The sequence below is a fragment of the Aquarana catesbeiana genome, linkage group LG03 (assembly GCF_042186555.1).
Source record: "Aquarana catesbeiana isolate 2022-GZ linkage group LG03, ASM4218655v1, whole genome shotgun sequence".
Taxonomy (NCBI): Eukaryota; Metazoa; Chordata; class Amphibia; order Anura; family Ranidae; genus Aquarana; species Aquarana catesbeiana.
This window is the reverse complement of record NC_133326.1, coordinates 151,237,786-151,254,312: the sequence shown is the minus strand read 5'-3', so window position 1 is coordinate 151,254,312 and position 16,527 is coordinate 151,237,786. Positions and strand designations below refer to the sequence as shown.

The 16,527-nt window shown below is 42.1% G+C and overlaps 1 protein-coding gene across 2 annotated transcripts in view; it reads right to left on the bottom strand.

Moving 5' to 3' along the window:
• Positions 1-16,527, bottom strand: part of EXOC4 (exocyst complex component 4) — an 813,215-nt gene that overhangs the window by 790,251 nt on the left and 6,437 nt on the right. For both annotated transcript variants that reach the window (XM_073619419.1, XM_073619420.1), the window contains exons 2-3: positions 8,600-8,789; positions 7,469-7,663 (exon numbers count right to left, since the gene is read on the bottom strand). In XM_073619419.1, the coding sequence (XP_073475520.1) occupies positions 7,469-7,663; positions 8,600-8,789 (385 nt within the window). The remainder of the gene's footprint in view (positions 1-7,468; positions 7,664-8,599; positions 8,790-16,527) is intronic.

Below are 16,527 nucleotides of genomic sequence, written 5' to 3'. Positions count from 1 at the left end.
TTTGACGCCAGACAGACGCTTGCGTTCGCCTTTGCGCGAGAGCAGGGGGGGACAGGGGTGCTTTTTTAATCATTTTTATTGTTATCTCAGGGAATGTAAATATCCCCTATGATAGCAATAGGTAGTGACAGGTACTCTTTTTTGAAAAAATTTGGGTCTATTAGACCCTAGATCTCTCCTCTGCCCTCAAAGCATCTGACCACACCAAGATCGGTGTGATAAAATGCTTTCCCAATGGCGCTGTTTACATCCGGCGAAATCTAAGTCATGAAATGCTCGTAGCTTCCGGTTTCTTAGGCCATAGAGATGTTTGGAGCCATTCTGGCCTCTGATCAGCTCTATGGTCAGCTGGCCGAATCACCGGCTGCATTCTCAGGTTCCCTGTTGGGACAGGAGAGCCAGAGAAAAACATGGAAGACGGTGGGGGGGGGGGGGGGGGCATTCCCTCCCACTGCTTGTAAAAGCAGTCTAGAGGCTAATTATCTGCTAGGATTGCTTTTACATGAAAGCCGACCGCTGGCTGAAAAGAATGATACCAAGATGATACCTAAACCTGCAGGCATCATTCTGGTATAACCACTCAAAGTCCAGCAACATACCAGTACGTTGCTGGTCCTTGTTGGGCATATATTGTAAACTTTTTTTTCATGCAGCCTGTGGGCTGAATGAAAAAAAAGATATTGATCGGTGGGTATGCCCACCATTAGAATACCTCCCTTCATCCACCCACTTCTAATGATGGGCATACATGCACCATTTATATATGCCGAAGCATGGGGGCATCCTCCCGCAAAAGGCAGGAGCAAATTGCTCCTCCACCCACTTCTGCCCCCACGCTTCGGCATATATGCTGAAGTATGTAACTGTGGTGGTGAAATCACCTCCGACAGCGCTGGAGTCACGGCTTTATGTATCGTGGGAGCAAACGCTGTTGCTGTCAAGATAAATAAATCCGCGCTGCAACTGAATGGCGTACCTGCTAAGCAAATGATTGTTAACAAAAAACAAAGTAACATTACAGTATAACAGTAATATTACCATACCTGCAAAGCAAATACAAAAAAAAACATAGTAAAAAATAAAACATTTAACGCAACCTGTGCCTACCTAAAATATATATATGCCGAAGCATGGGGGCATCCTCCCGCAAAAGGCAGGAGCAAATCGCTCCTCCACCCACTTCTGCCCCCACGCTTCGGCATATATGCTGAAGTATGTAACTGTGGTGGTGAAATCACCTCCGACAGCGCTGGAGTCACAGCTTTATGTATCGTGGGAGCAAACGCTGTTGCTGTCAAGATAAATAAATCCGCACTGCAACTGAATGGCGTACCTGAAAACAAAAAAATGTTTAAAACACAGTAAACTATAAAAAAATTACATACCTGAAAAGCAAACATGATAAAACATAACAATAAAACATTGCAGAATAGAATACAGTAAAAAAGAGCAGAACAATAGAGAGAAAATAGAGAGAGAGAACAATAAAACGACAACTATTTTTGGTTTTTTTATTTTATATTTTTTTTGTGTATTTTTTTTTTTTTTTACTTTTTTTATTTTTTTTTATTTTTTTTTTTTTATAACTGTAACTTTTAAAACTGTAACGGTTCAAGGTTTGGGTCTCTCAAAATGCGATGGCATCTTGGGAGACCCTGTGAAAGTGTGTCCTAGTCTGTGCAGTGCTGTACCCTACGTTAAAACTCAACTAGTGTATGGTAGCGTTCAAAACATTCACCAATGCAAAGACCAGGATTTCCAGGACAGGAGGGACAATAATAGCGGGTGTCACGCCTAAATCCGCGCTTTCTGCAGAAACGACATTTTCTTTGGGGGGCTCGTTGGGTAGGGGTACTCTGGAGGACATAAGGAAAATGCCTCTCATGCAGCCGGCCTACTGCATTTGGATTGGGAAGGTGAGGTGGAGCACCGTCTGGAAACAGAAGGGCTCTGACGATCTCTTCCTGGAATTTAAGGAAGGATCCAGTCCGTCCTGAAGCTCTGTATAGCACATGAGCGTTCAGCAAAGCCAATTGAAATAAATAAACAGACACTTTTTTGTACCAGCGTCTGGCCTTACGGGCAACTAGGTACGGCGCCAACAACTGGTCGTTGAGGTCCACCCCTCCCATATTAAGGTTATATTCGTGGACACAGAGGGGTTTCTCCACAACACCAGTCGCCGTAGTAATTTGGGTCGTCGTGTCTGCATGAAGGGAGGTGAGAACAAAAACATTCTTCTTAACCCTCCACTTCATAGCGAGCAAATTATTATACTTCAAGCAGGCTCTCTCCCCCAGCCTAAGACGGGACTCTACAAGCCGCTGGGGAAAGCCCCGGCGATTAGGTCGCACGGTGCCACATGCTCCAATTTGATGATCAAAAAGTGACTAAAAAGTGGCACGCTCGTATAATAATGGTCCACGTACAAGTGGTACCCCTTTCCGAATAAGGGTGACACCAAGTCCCACACTATCTTGCCAGCGCTTCCTATGTAGTCAGGGCAGTTTGTCGGCTCTACGTGACTATCTTTGCCCTCGTAAACCATAAAACTACATGTATAGCCTGTGGCCCTGTCACAGAGCTTATACATCTTGACCCCGTATCTGGCACGCTTGCTGGGAAGGTACTGTTTGAAGGACAAGCGGCCAGAAAATGTAATCAGGGACTCATCAACGCAGACAACTTGATGGGGAGTAAACAAGTCTGCAAAACGTTGGTTGAAGTGGTTTACGAGGGGCCGAATTTTGTAGAGCCGATCGTATGCAGGGTCTCCACGAGGACGACAGAGTTCATTGTCGTTGAAGTGCATGAACCGAAAAAATTTGCTTGTATCGTGCCCTGGCCATTGAAGCAGAGAACACGGGCATATGGTGAATTGGGTCAGTGGACCAATATGACCGCAACTCACTCTTTTTGGTTATGCCCATGTTGAGGGAAAGGCCCAGAAATATCTTAAATTCGGAGACCGTAATTGGTCTCCAATCTCTGGCAAGGGAGGACTGGGGATTAGCGGCGATGTGTTGACCAGCGTATAAATTGCTTTGGTCCACAATAGATCTATAGAGATCTTCGGTGAAAAACAGTGAATAAAAATCCAGTGGCATAAAGTCAACTGTTTCCACCTGAATTCCGGGTTGGCCAGTGAAAGGGGGAAGTACGGGTGCTGCAGAAGTGGTGGGTACCCAATTCGGATTGGCGAATGCAGCAGGAAGGGCAATATGGGCACGACGGGCCTGTGTTCGTCTTCTTGGTGGCAGCGCGACACTACTAGTGCTTGCCACCTCACCAGCTTGAACTGCACTTATGGGACTCGCCACGTCACCACGTGATACTGCAGTGCTGGATGTACGACCAGGGTGTACTAGGCCGCTGGTGCTTGCCAGTTCACCAGAAGGAGTAGCGGCACTAGTACTTCTCTGCTCCATACGAGAGCCCTGCGGTTCTTGCACTTCAAGGACAGAAGAAGTTCGGGGTCTGGTACGCCTGACCCTAGCAGGGACCACAACTCCGTCGTCAGAGCTATCTGTCATGGAGCCGCTGTCCTCTACAGGTTTGTATTCTGAGCTTGAACTTGACAGATGAGTGACTTCCTCTTCACTATCTGTCATGCTCAGAAACGTGTAGGCCTCTTCACTAGTGTACCTTCGATTTGCCATTTTGGGCTCTAAATTTAGGGGTACACTAGTGAGACTCACAGGCAAAAAAGCTCCTGTCAGCGACTGATTCAAAGCGCTACCAAAAAACTGTTAGAAATCGCAGGGATCAGGCCTGACTCTGCGAACGCTGCAGTTATGTGTGCTTAGTGTTTTGTGACAGTTATCGATCGATACTGCACTTGGGTGGGCTGGGTTGGGCTAGGCCGAGGGGCAAACCGCAGGTGCTAGCAGGTATCTGGGCTGATCCCGCTAACACTGCGTTTTTTTGGGGGACCCTAAACTGCTGGGGAGTATAGATCTGATCGGATATCGATCCGTTCAGATACTATAGCACTAAGGGAGGTGTATGCTGCGTGCGTGGGTGTTAGCGGTACTGGCGCTAACCTGACGCTGCCTGGGGCGACGCAGACCTTATCTGATCCTAAAAACTTAACTTCTATCACCGCCGGGCAATTAGGGGGTTAAACCTTTATAAGGTAATAAACGGCGGGTGCCCTAAAACTGTAATAAACTACAAAAAACAAACCAACTAACCAGCGTCACCCGTAACAATTATATGGTGGACCCCCCACCCGCGGGCAGGCAAGGACGTACCTGTAAGCCCTTTTGCCTGCCCGTGCCGCTCTGTCGATGTACATCGTCGTGCGGCGGTCGGCAACTGGTTAATAAGGTTTAAAGTGCACGGGTAACCAAACTATTAGCAAGTATTGTGTGTCAGATAGGGTGATGAGCAATACTGGAGTTCCATGGGGACAGTTCTCTTTCCTTTCCTCTTAACTATCTATACCAGGGGTCCTCAAACTATTTAAACAGGGGGCCAATTCACGGTTCCTCAAACTGTTGGTTGGGCTGGACTATAATTTGAAAAAAATATGAACCAATTCCAATGCACACATCTTATTTGTAGTGCAAAAAAAAAAAAAAAATAAAAAAAAAAAAAAAAACACACACAACAGGTAAAAACAATATAATATTTAAAATAAAAAACTATTTTAATAAACATAAAAAACTTAGTATTTCACAGAATCTCCTCATTACAGACCCCCATCACAGACTCCTCTCCATCACAAAGCCCCCATCAAAAAGCCCCCCCATCATAGACTCCCTGTAATCACAGAGCCCCCCACCCCCCCCCCCCATCATAGATCCACCCATAACAAAGCCCCCATAACAGACTCCCCATCACAGATCCCCCCCATCACAGAGCCCTCCAGTGGTAATACAGTGCCCTGTCCATGAGAATGCAGCACTCCCCCTCCCCTCTGCTACCTTAATCACACAAGGCGCAAAGCATGACAGGTCTGGACAAAGGGCAGGAATTTTCAAGAGAAAGGCAAGCGATTGATTGCTGGGACCGCCCCGCTGCCTAACCAATCACCCGCTTCTTAAATCCAAAAGTCCTGCCCTTTGTCCGGACCTGTCATGTTTCTCGTCTTGTGTGATTAAGGTAGCAGAGGGGAGAGGGAGTGATGCAATCTCATGGACGGGGCAGTCCACAGGCCAGGTAAAATTAGCTTGGCGGGCCGTAGTTTGAGGACCCCTAGTCTAAAACACTGATTTCAGCTACCAGACAGAGCCTTGCCATCTTCAGAAGTTTTCTGATGACTCTGCGGTAGTTGGATGTATCAGGGATGGGGAAGAGACTGAGTATAGGGCTGTGGTGGAGATCTTTGTCACATGGTGTGAGAATAATCATCTGTATCTAAATGTGAATAAGACAAAGGAGCTGGTTGTCAATGTGAGACGGAGAAATGCACTGGTGACCCCCGTCTCTATTCGAGGATTGGATGTGGATGCAGCACACGTTCACACCAGTGCGCCTTGTCATGCGATTTAACAGGTCAAGAGACATGACATGTCACACCGTATTGTGGGCAATGGGACGGTTCAAATCGATGGGACACCGACTTTGCAGTGCCGCACCGCTTTGAAAAAGTAGTTCCTGCACTACTTTTGGTGCTTTCAGGTGTGACTTGCATAGGCATCTGTGCATGAAGTCGCACAGATGTCAGCCAAGTTGCACCTGAAGTCGCACTGACATGCAGCTTTGAAATTGTGCAATTTCAAGTGAGGTCACATGATTTCAAAGCCACATTCAGTGAACCAAGTCTCAATCTGGTTTATAATACAGTTGCTTTTATATTATGTTGGTATTAGGTTAACTATGTGTAATGATTTTTGGGTAATGCTAGAGAAAGTGGGGTACAATTTGCATTGTGGTAGTTTTATTTTCTATTATTTTTCCATCTGTGCTATTTATTCTATTTTAATAGTGTGGATGGTTTATTAGAGTATAGTTTTAATTTATTTTACTTGGTACTATTATCTTTGTTGAATGTAACTCTGCATTCATCTGAACTCTGCAGAATCTTAAGTATTTACATATTCATAACAAGCAGTAAAAATAGCTTTAGGCCTTTTGTACACATTTACTCATGTTCACACTTGAGATCTTGCTAGCAAAAAAATCCTAGGTAAAAAGGAAAGTTAGATCCCACAAAGACCTCGTGTACACACGTGGAAAATTCTGCTTCATCCTCTTCCAGTCATTTAATTCACTGTATACAAACTATGCTTTTATACAGGTATACACATGAATATTACTCCAGTAAAGCATAAAGAATTTCCTATTTTTGTTACCACTCTGAAAGCATTGCTTCCTACAGATTTTTACATAGCTGTGTGCATTGTTGATAAACAATGCGCCTGTGTCCAGATCCATGAAAAAAAAAAATGCTACACAGCTACAAATGCAGATATGTTTTTTTTTCTATGCGGGTGTATGAAACTGTAGCCTGTTGAATTTTTACTTTTTTTGCATTAAAAATCTGGTTAGCCTGGCAGTTCCTCCTCTTTGCTTTTGCAATCTGCCCACGCCAAGCACAGAAGCATATCCACGCTGACATAGGTGGTTTGCTGATCAGAGCTACAGGACACTGTTCCAGAGGGTTTCATGATAATTACATACATTGACCTGGCTAACCAATAATATAAACTTATGTTTAGTATTTCTTACTGACCCGTAAGAGAATTCATATGAATTTAGTGAGGTATTACAAGTTTACAGGACTTAAATATGAAAAGAATTTCGGTAAAGAATTCATTTTGGTTAAATCCACCAATCTGTCAACTAAATTGTTAGCAAAAAGTGTGATATTAGCATTTAGAAACATATTCGTTAAAAATATTTAGGTAAGGCTGAGTCCTAATTTAAAATATTAAGCCGGCCAAAGATGGTCCGAATCATGGCCGTTTCAGCAGAGACTGGCCGAGATTTGAATTTGTAGTCCGCTTGTGCCCATTTTGATCAATCGATAAACTTAGGTACAACCAGCCTGTCAAATTTTTGATGCAATTTTTCACCCACCAGGAGACCACAATAGCTCTGCAGGAGGAATTTCCCTATCAACAGTGTCTGTGTTGATGGGAAAAATCGAGCAATTTTTTTCCTGGAGCCTGTGCTTGCAGGAAAGAAAATCATATCGTCTACGACCAGCTTTATAGTGATAAAGTAAAAGAGATCCAATTTATACTTAATTTTATCAATTATACAGAAAATGTAACTATACAACACCACCTATTGAATAGAAATGCTACAAACACTTCACAAAAAAACGAACAGCTTTCATTTCTCAACACAGGAAACATGATATCTGAAGAACTGTTCCCATGATTAATGCTTTTTGCAAGTAGATGAGGGCAATCCAATTCATATAAAAAATATGTAATAATAGATTATTGACATTTAAAATAGTTTTATATATTTTAAAAATACCTACAGTGTCCCAAAAATAAATAAATACACTTACCAACATGTCAGTGGCACTCAGATAGTGTTTGCTGGCCATACACTGTTCCAGTTTTTGAGGCACTTGTTTAATGTTTTCAATTTCATCCAAAAGGTTCAGGACATGCTTGTGCTCAATACCCTCAATCCAAAGTTTTCTCAGTTCATCACGCTTGCAGTGAAGAAGCATCTTACATGACAGAAGGTTTTCTTTTACCTGAAAAAAAATACATTTGGGGAAAATAGTTAAACAAATTGTAAAGTGAAAAAACATGGCAGCTGATGTTGCTGGTTTCTCCTCCCAAAAAGGCAAGTAGCTTACCCGATTGTTGTCGTGATCATTTGGGTTTAATATTTTCTGTGTCATTGACACAAAACGTACAAATAGATAAGGACTTGTGACTTTGTCCGATTATACTAATTTGCATACTTCCTCTAGGTCAGACTCTGAGAAGTACTGAAGGTCTAGGCAGAACAGTCAGACAACTAGAATTTTAGGCGCAGGCCGCCAATGGTAGTCCCAGTATTTCTCGGAAGAGAGGTTTACTTTAAGGCCCCTTTGCGTAAAGCTGCACACAATTAAACTTTTTATTTTTATTCTCTAAGTATGGGTTTTTTTTTTACCTTAGCCTAGCTTAATATATTAACTCATTATTCACTGAGGTGTATAGCCTGTGAACATTAATAATCAGTTACAGCTGATTTCTGCTAATTACCTAAGATTATAAAAAAAATAATATCTGTAACTTTGACCAGTATTGATCTTAAAATGAAGGGAAGAAAGAAGAAATGTATTCAAAGACATTCAATTGTTCAGCATTTTAAGAGCACTGAAGGAATTATTTTGTTATGCATTAGTATTGCAAGGCAAATGACAGAAGTCCTCAACAAACACAGATGAATTCCTTAATATACTATATACTTTTTGCTAAAAGTTCACAACTAATAAGTTTTCATGAACCTTGCATGGCTCCATTTGCCTTCTAATTAACTAAGTCAGTTGGGATCAGGCTGTAGCCATAGTCTTTACAGGACACCTTGTGGTCTTTTAGTCTTTTTAGTAGACTTACTGCTTAGACATTTGAACCACTGTTTATATAGAACAAGCTTAGCATATTGAAAAAAAAGTTGGCAATATATGTATATGGTTCACCTGTTTGATCTTGTTACGAGAGTTGGTGATACGTTCAGTTATGCTCTGGTAAGTACGTATGGCAGTGGTAAGCTCTGTAAAGTGCTGCTCAATCTTCTCATCCAGGTCTTTGTCACATTTTTCATAGGCGTGCTCCAAGCGTCCTCGCTCTGTCTCTCTGTCTTCCACATCATCACTAGTTGAAAGGGTTCTAAAAGAAAAAATAAATAAAAAATAAAAACTCAATGTATTATTCTTATATTACTATACAGTAATCACACAACAATGACAGATGTAGAGTGATAAACCGTTTTTTCTTTGTAAAATTATGGGCTAGATGCATTTCTTTACTAGAAAAATGCACTGCTGTAATTACGATCATTTTCAAAGAAATTATTGATGAATCCAACTGCCATTAACCGGGATCCGAAAGTATTTTTTCCATAACGAGAGGATAAATTGGCATTTACCTCACTGCGGTTTTGCTTTCTGAATTCGTTTGGGGGGGGGGATTCACATTATCAGGCCTCAAGCATATGGAGATACAGTATATAGGCATCAAATATGCCTAAAGTATTTTTCTGCGGCTGGGGGGCACACAGACATTCACTTCTATGGAAGTCTGTACTCCCCCACCTGCGTCTCCCCAGCAACGAGAAGAGAGGTTTCCCTTCTACCATGTTTGGGGAAATATGCTGTATGCACATGTACAAGTAAACACCAATACAATGAAACATCAGCATTTACATCACTACAGGGTTTATGGCCGTTCACTTATTTGCTGGATATATTAGCTGTATAGAGTAAAGGAGGGTTATAATCCCTGTCAGATTTGTTTTGTCATATATGTCCCATTGGGGAGATTTCCCTTCACTTCCCTCACCCATAGCAAAAACAGGAAGGGAGAGGAAATCCCTGCAAATTAACCTCTTGGTGCCTGAGCCCTTTAAGGGATTTAATATGCCGGGAGGCAGGGAGAGGTTTATGATCATGTGACCGCTATGATTGTCTGTCATAGCACTCACATGATCGAAACGTTCCCGATTGCAAGGAGCAATCGGGAGCTTTCCATTAGCCACTGCTAACTGTGCCAGGAGCAGGCAGGACAAAATGTCAATGTTTTTTCCCCCGAGCCACATTACCACTAATGATGGGCTCAGGCGTGCTTGGATCATACCCGCTAGGAAGCATTCACTGCACACCGCCAATCATAGGCAGCATGTGTATGTGCAGCTGTGGGCCGAGAAATGCCTCACTGCCTACGATTGGTGGTGTGCAGTGACGGCTTTCTGGCGGGTACGATCCGAACATGCCCTCTCTAAACAGACCACGAAAATCAGGGCTGCTCAGCCCTGATCACCGTGGTCTGATTGCGTCCCTGCATCCTACGTATCTGTCCCCTCTGCTCACCTCTCTCCCCCCTCACCCCTCTCTGTGTCTGTGCAGCTATCTCTGGCTATGGGACAGGAAGTGAAATTTCCCCAATGGTGCACAAATGGCAAAGAAAAAACTGACAGGTGTCATGACCATCCCTTACTCTAGCCAAAAAAAGTTTTGCCGATTGTTCTACTTTAATCTTGTAAGTTACAAAACTATACAATTGTGAGATTTACCAGTTTGTAATGTGGATTGTTCTTTTTAAATTGAGTGAATTGCAGCCATAGTAAAATTCTAAATAAAATAAAATGCAGTGTATAGTCTACTAGACAAACACAAATGAAAATCAAACAGTGCACTGAAAACAAGGCCTGTAGCTCTGAAATGTCCACACTTCAGTGTTGACAGGAACTGTGAATATCCTTTTGTTTTACAATGCCTTCCTGCCTAGATATTACTTCTGAGACCTGAGTAACTCCATAGATAGGGAAACCACAGCAACCAGATCATGTAAGGTTATTTGGTGGGGTGGTTCACAGTTATAAGAAAATATATAGGAAAACAAGCTGGACAGAGTGAAGCTCAGTATGTAAAACAGGGCAGTGCTACATCACTATACTATTTTTCATGTGGATAAAATTTTGCTGCATAACTCTCATTTATACTGTATACAGTAAATAAAACAAGTATTAAATGTGTCACCATTTTTCTAGGTCAATATATTTCTAAAGGTGCTATTGACATGAAATTTATACATGTCAGTAACAATCCATACATACAAAGAAACCAAAACAAATACGTTAAGAAATGAAGTTCTGTGTAATAAAATGGAATGACAAAAGGGAAAAAAGCATTGAACACATGAAGAAAGGGAGATACAAAAAAGGCAAGGAAAGCCAAGACACCAACTGAAATCTATCAGTATTTATAAAGCAATCCTGCCCCTTGTCAGTGCAAATTAATATCAGCTGGTTCAGTCTCAACTGATGACCTATAAAATGGTGTCTCATTACCAAGGTGTCACACAACAACCTAAGTTTTGCAAAACATACTAATGGCAATGGTTACAGAAGGATTTCTAAACTTCTGAATGATCCAGTGAGCAATTTTGGGACCATAACCCAGAAGTGGAAAGAACATCATTTCACCATAAACCAGGCACGACCTTGTGCTCCTCTCAGGATTTCTGACAGAGGAGTGAAAAGAATGATCAGAAGAGTTGTCCAAGAGCCAAGGACCACTTGTAGAGAGTTTAAGAAAGACCTGGAAGTAGCAGGTACAATTGTTTAAAAAAAAAAAAAAAAAAAAAAAAAAAAAAAAACAATAAGTAATGCACTCAACTGCCATGGCCTGTATGCACGCTCACGACACAAGACTCCATTGCTGAAGAAAAAGCAGGTAGAGGCTTGTTTAAAGTTTGCTGCATGACATTTATACAAGCCTGTGAAATACTGGGAGAATATAGTCTGGTCAGATGAGAACAAAATTGAACTCTTTGGATGCCATAATACACATCATGTTTGGAGGTCAAAAGGTACTGCACATCACCCCAAAAACACCATACCAACAGTCTGGGTATCTGGGCTGATTCGATGTCTCTTGCCCAGGAGCTGCGATGCACTCTGCGTGTCCTCCCTTTCCCCCTTTCTACCGCCCTGGCTGGGGGCGTGGGGGGCTGGGTGGGCACCCACAGCGCATCGGCGATACGTCACCGTATCTCACGTGGGACGTCCTTCAGGCGTCATGACGCGTGATGCGAGTTTTTCCAATTCAGCCGACACAGCCGGGAGCCTCGCTCGTGGGCGGTGTTTACCGCCTGAGTCGAGGCTCCTCCCTGTACACTACCTGCTGGCGTGGCGTGGCGCTGGTCAGAGCCGGCGTGCGGGCGTATATATGGCGCCTCCCCAGACACAGCTTTTCTTGCCACACATTCTAAAATGCTCTATGTCACAGAAGCACTTGCGCATATATATATATATATATATATAATATATATATATATAACAAGGTAACTATACTGTCATCCCTCACACCTCTTGGCTAGCCAGCCACCTTTCTCTCCAACTTGTATTGGCGATGTGGACTGTCCCTGATGTCACTGCACAATTCTCTTCATATTATTACTCTCACAAACTGGGTCTTTTGGTATATCATCACATGCACTGTTTCCTTATTATTTTCACCTTTTCAAACGATCACTTTTCATCTTCACCATAGTTTCTTATCAATATTATGCAGCACAGTGATACCCTATTTATTTATTATAGACTCTCTGACAGTCATCACTTATCCATTACTTGGATTCACCGTGAAGATTGGCCATCTGTGCTCTGGGGGGGGGGGGGGGGTCTGTGTGTACGCCCTGCTGCCATGCGACTCCATACTACCTCAGCTCCCGAGAACGACTACCCTTTGGGCCCTGGCCCCATACTTACATATTTAATCATTTGTAAGTATTCAGGACTGGCACACTTGCCTTTTCCTGTTATGTCTAGTGCCATATAAGATTAATTATATTTATTCTCTATAGATACCCTTGAACTTTCGCCCCTGATGAGTGTTCATACATGAAACGTGTTGGGCAATTTGGGATGCAGATACAAGCCTGCATCAGTAACTACTTCAGCTCACTATCTACATAATCATGTTTCCACTATTCTAGATTACTTACTTTGATTGCAATGTGCCGCCTATATGATGTTTATGTACATATATGAAATTTACAGAATCTATTTACTAATTTTTCTATATCCTCATGCGTTGCCAAGTCAATATACTCATGTATCCTTGATGTTCAGCACACATGCAGATGCATGTGTCTACACACATGATCAATACTTTTTACTTGTTTTGTATCATTGATTTTTACATTTTGCATGTTATTAAATATGTTTTCCTATCTACCCACCTCCACAATGGCATTAGTTTCATTCAAAGTCCCAAATTCCTTCTTTATGTACTTGAACCCAGGATGGAGGCACACTACATATGTGCTTCATTTAAATTCCCTAATTCCCCCCTTTATTCTATATGTGTACATATAGAGCTCTTCGCAGCCTGTGACAAAATCACTTGCAATGCTTCTAGGGACAATTACTTACCAATTGCCCTTTCCCATTTGCACATTTAATCATGTTTTCCCTGTGTTTGCATTGGGAAGAGATTCATAATTTTTGGAAATATCAGAAATTAAGCCCTTTTGGGAGGGACCCACTAAGACTAATCTCTCGAAGGAAGTCAATTTGAAAAATCGCAACATGGGGCAATGGAGGATGAATAGTGACCTATCTGAAAGTATCTGTAGTCCACACGATGCTGTAAATTGTGTTTTTCTCCAAGTAGATAGAAAGAAAGCAGCTTCTGCTTTCTAGGGTCTACCAGTTGATCAAAATGAAATAATTTTTCTGACATCCACGGGGAGGACATCTGGAGGGTTAGACTAGAGGTCGACCGATATGGGTTTTTCTCTGGCCGATGCCGATGCCGATATTTACAAATCGCGGTGGCCGATGGCCGATATGTGATGCCGATTTTTTTGGGCTGATATATTAGGCCGGTTTTTTTTTTTTTTTTTTTTTTTTTTTTTTTTTTACCTTCATCTCATAAAATCTAACAGTTAGACCCCTTTCACAATGGGGCGTTTTTCAGGCGCTTTTGGGCTAAAAATAGCACCTGTAAAGTGCCTGTCAAACGGCTCCCCTGCAGTCTCAGTGTGAAAGCCCGAGTGCTTTCACACTGAGGCGATGTGCTGGCAGGATATTAAAAAAAGTCCTGCAAGCAGCATCTTTGGAGCGGTGTATACCACCACTCCTGCCCATTGAAATGAATGCGCACCGCTGTCGAATCGCCTGCAAAGCGTTTCGGCAGCAGCGCTTCAGGGGTGCGTTTAACCCCTTCCTCGGCCGCTAGCTGGGTTATAAGCGACCTGCTAGCAGCCGAATAGCGCCGCTAAAATGACGGTAAAGAGCCGCTAAAACTAGCAGTTTTTTACCGTCAATGCATGCCCTCCAGTGTGAAAGCAACCTTCAGTGATACGGAAATTTTTTTACATTTAAACATTTATTAAACAAAACAAACCTCCAATCAGTTCACTTGTATGTAGAATTTAGATAAAAAAAATATAAAAAAACCTCTCTTAAATATTAAATACACAAAAACAGGTAATCAAAACTTCTGGATGAAAAAAAATGGGCTAACTTTACTGCTTAGTTTTTTTTTTAAATTTATTAGTGTATTTTTTTTTTTTTAAATTACATTTGAAAGACCGCTGCGCAAATACCGTGTGACATAAAATATTGCAACAACCGCTATTTTATTCCCTAGGGTCTCTGCTAAAAAAATATATATATATATATATGTTTGGGGGTTCCAAGTGATTTTCTAGCAGAAAATACTGGATTTTTACTTGTAAGCAACAAATGTCAGAAAAGATTTAGTCTTTAAATGGTTAAACTGAGAACTTCTACACACGGAATTTAGTTCATTCAGAAGTGTAAACATTGTATCCTTCAGGTTCTTTTTATCAGATTTGGCAGGCTGCCCAGAGAGGGGGAGAAGTCGCTTCACACAGACAACTTACACTGACTTCTATTACAGAAGTCTTTTGCAAGTCGCGCTGAAGCTATATCGGCTTTTTTATCAGCACAATCGGCCGATGCCGATTAAGTAAAAAACACCAAATATCGGCCGATATATCGGCCGGCCGATATATCGGTCGACCTCTAGGTTAGACTATCTGGCACTTTGGGGTTGAACAAAAAGGCAGTCACCAGAAAGGCTTCGGACAAAAGACAGTGTTAACGTTTCAACAGTCTCCACAATCCACGTAACAATGACAGAATGCAGGAGAGAAGAAGAGGCAACATCCGCAATGGCATTCTACAGTAAGTTGTTAGGATGAACAGGAGACAACCAAAGTTTCTCAACCTCTGTGCAACGACTATATGCAAAAAGTGGCACCCAGGAGGCAACAGCTCGCAACTGGGTCACGTAATAAATACCTCAGTAAATTTGGAAAGGCCAGGCCACCATCATTCCGAGAGGCAAAAATAACTGTGTTAGCTATCCTATGTCTCTTATAGTCCCGTATAAAATTCAAGAAGTCTGTCTGAAGTCGCCTGAGGTGCGTCATGGGTACAGGAAACCGGTAATGTTGCAAAAAGTTAAAAGTTTGGGCAATATAGTTATTTTAATAGAGGCAATACGTCAAGGAAAGGAGATGCGGTGATGTTTCCAAATTTGCTCTGTAAAATGTCCCATAAGTCGAAGTAATGCTGACTTTTAATGTCCACTTCCCTGATACCAGCATCATCTTTGCAGGGTGTCTGGCACATCAGAAAGGTTTGCCTGGCAACCCACACATGTAAACGGTCTATCACATGTTTCAACAATTTTGTCACAAACATGTAAAAATCTGCATTTATGAAGTGGAGGGACATAATCACATTGGGAGAGGGTCAAATGGTTATACCAATTCTTTCCAAATCACATAACAGCAGAGTACGGTAACAACATCATCTTACAGCTGAAGTCTAATCTGCTTATATTTTGCCTTCCCTGGTTGCTCCTTTGCCCCAACATCACAATGCTAGTATTGAACGTAAATGAAATAGAAATCTGTTTTTCATACATACCTTATTGTAGAGACCGCAATGTCCTCCCTGGCTTTCTGTGCTTCTCTATGCAATGCAGACAGATCAAGGCTAAAGGTAAGCAGGGTGCTACATATACTGTAGGTTCTTGAAAACAGGAAGTTGTGGTAACACCCAGATGTTATACTGAGCTTCCATGATTTAAAGAATTAAAGTCCAACGTATGAAAAGGGTAGGCCAGGGACAGTAAAGCTGGGTAGGAAAGGATTAGATGATGCTGGATGTCCTTCAGCCAAAAAATGAGGCATGTTTCAACTTGCTTACCTTATAGAAGCCTCTGAACTTAACTCTCTGGTGGGCTGCGAGTCAGCATGCCAAATTTCTCAAACGCTTGATGCCCCAGCTGCTTTTTGAGGTAAGACAATTCAGCGAAGCACAGGACCAGGCATCTGACACACCCTGAAATGTGTCGATGTGAAGATTCTGCCGGAGGCTGTAGCACTTGAAGGCAGCAGGGTTCAGGCTTGCTGCTCCCCAGAGAGGTAAACTTTGAGAAACTTTTACTGCAGACAGCTTAAGTGACAAATTTGCTAGGAAAAAGCTGACATCAGCAAATCATTTCCAAAGTAAGAGAAATCTCTGCTAATATCTCTAAATATACTGACTGTTTGACATTCAATGGTTTTCTGATATTATAGTGAACCTAAAGCCATTTTTTAACTTTTAAATGGGATGGGAAAGGTTTGGAATCCCTTTTAGGTTTTAAATTAGATAATTCACACTCTCTAATGCCCCGTACACACGGTCGGATTTTCCAATGGAAAATGTCCGATCGGAGCGTGTTGTCGGAAATTCCGACCGTGTGTGGGCTCCATCGGACATTTTCCATCGGATTTTCTGACACACAAAGTTCGAGAGCAGGAGATAAAATTTTCCGACAACAAAATCCGTTGTCGGAAATTCCGATCGTGTGTACGCAAA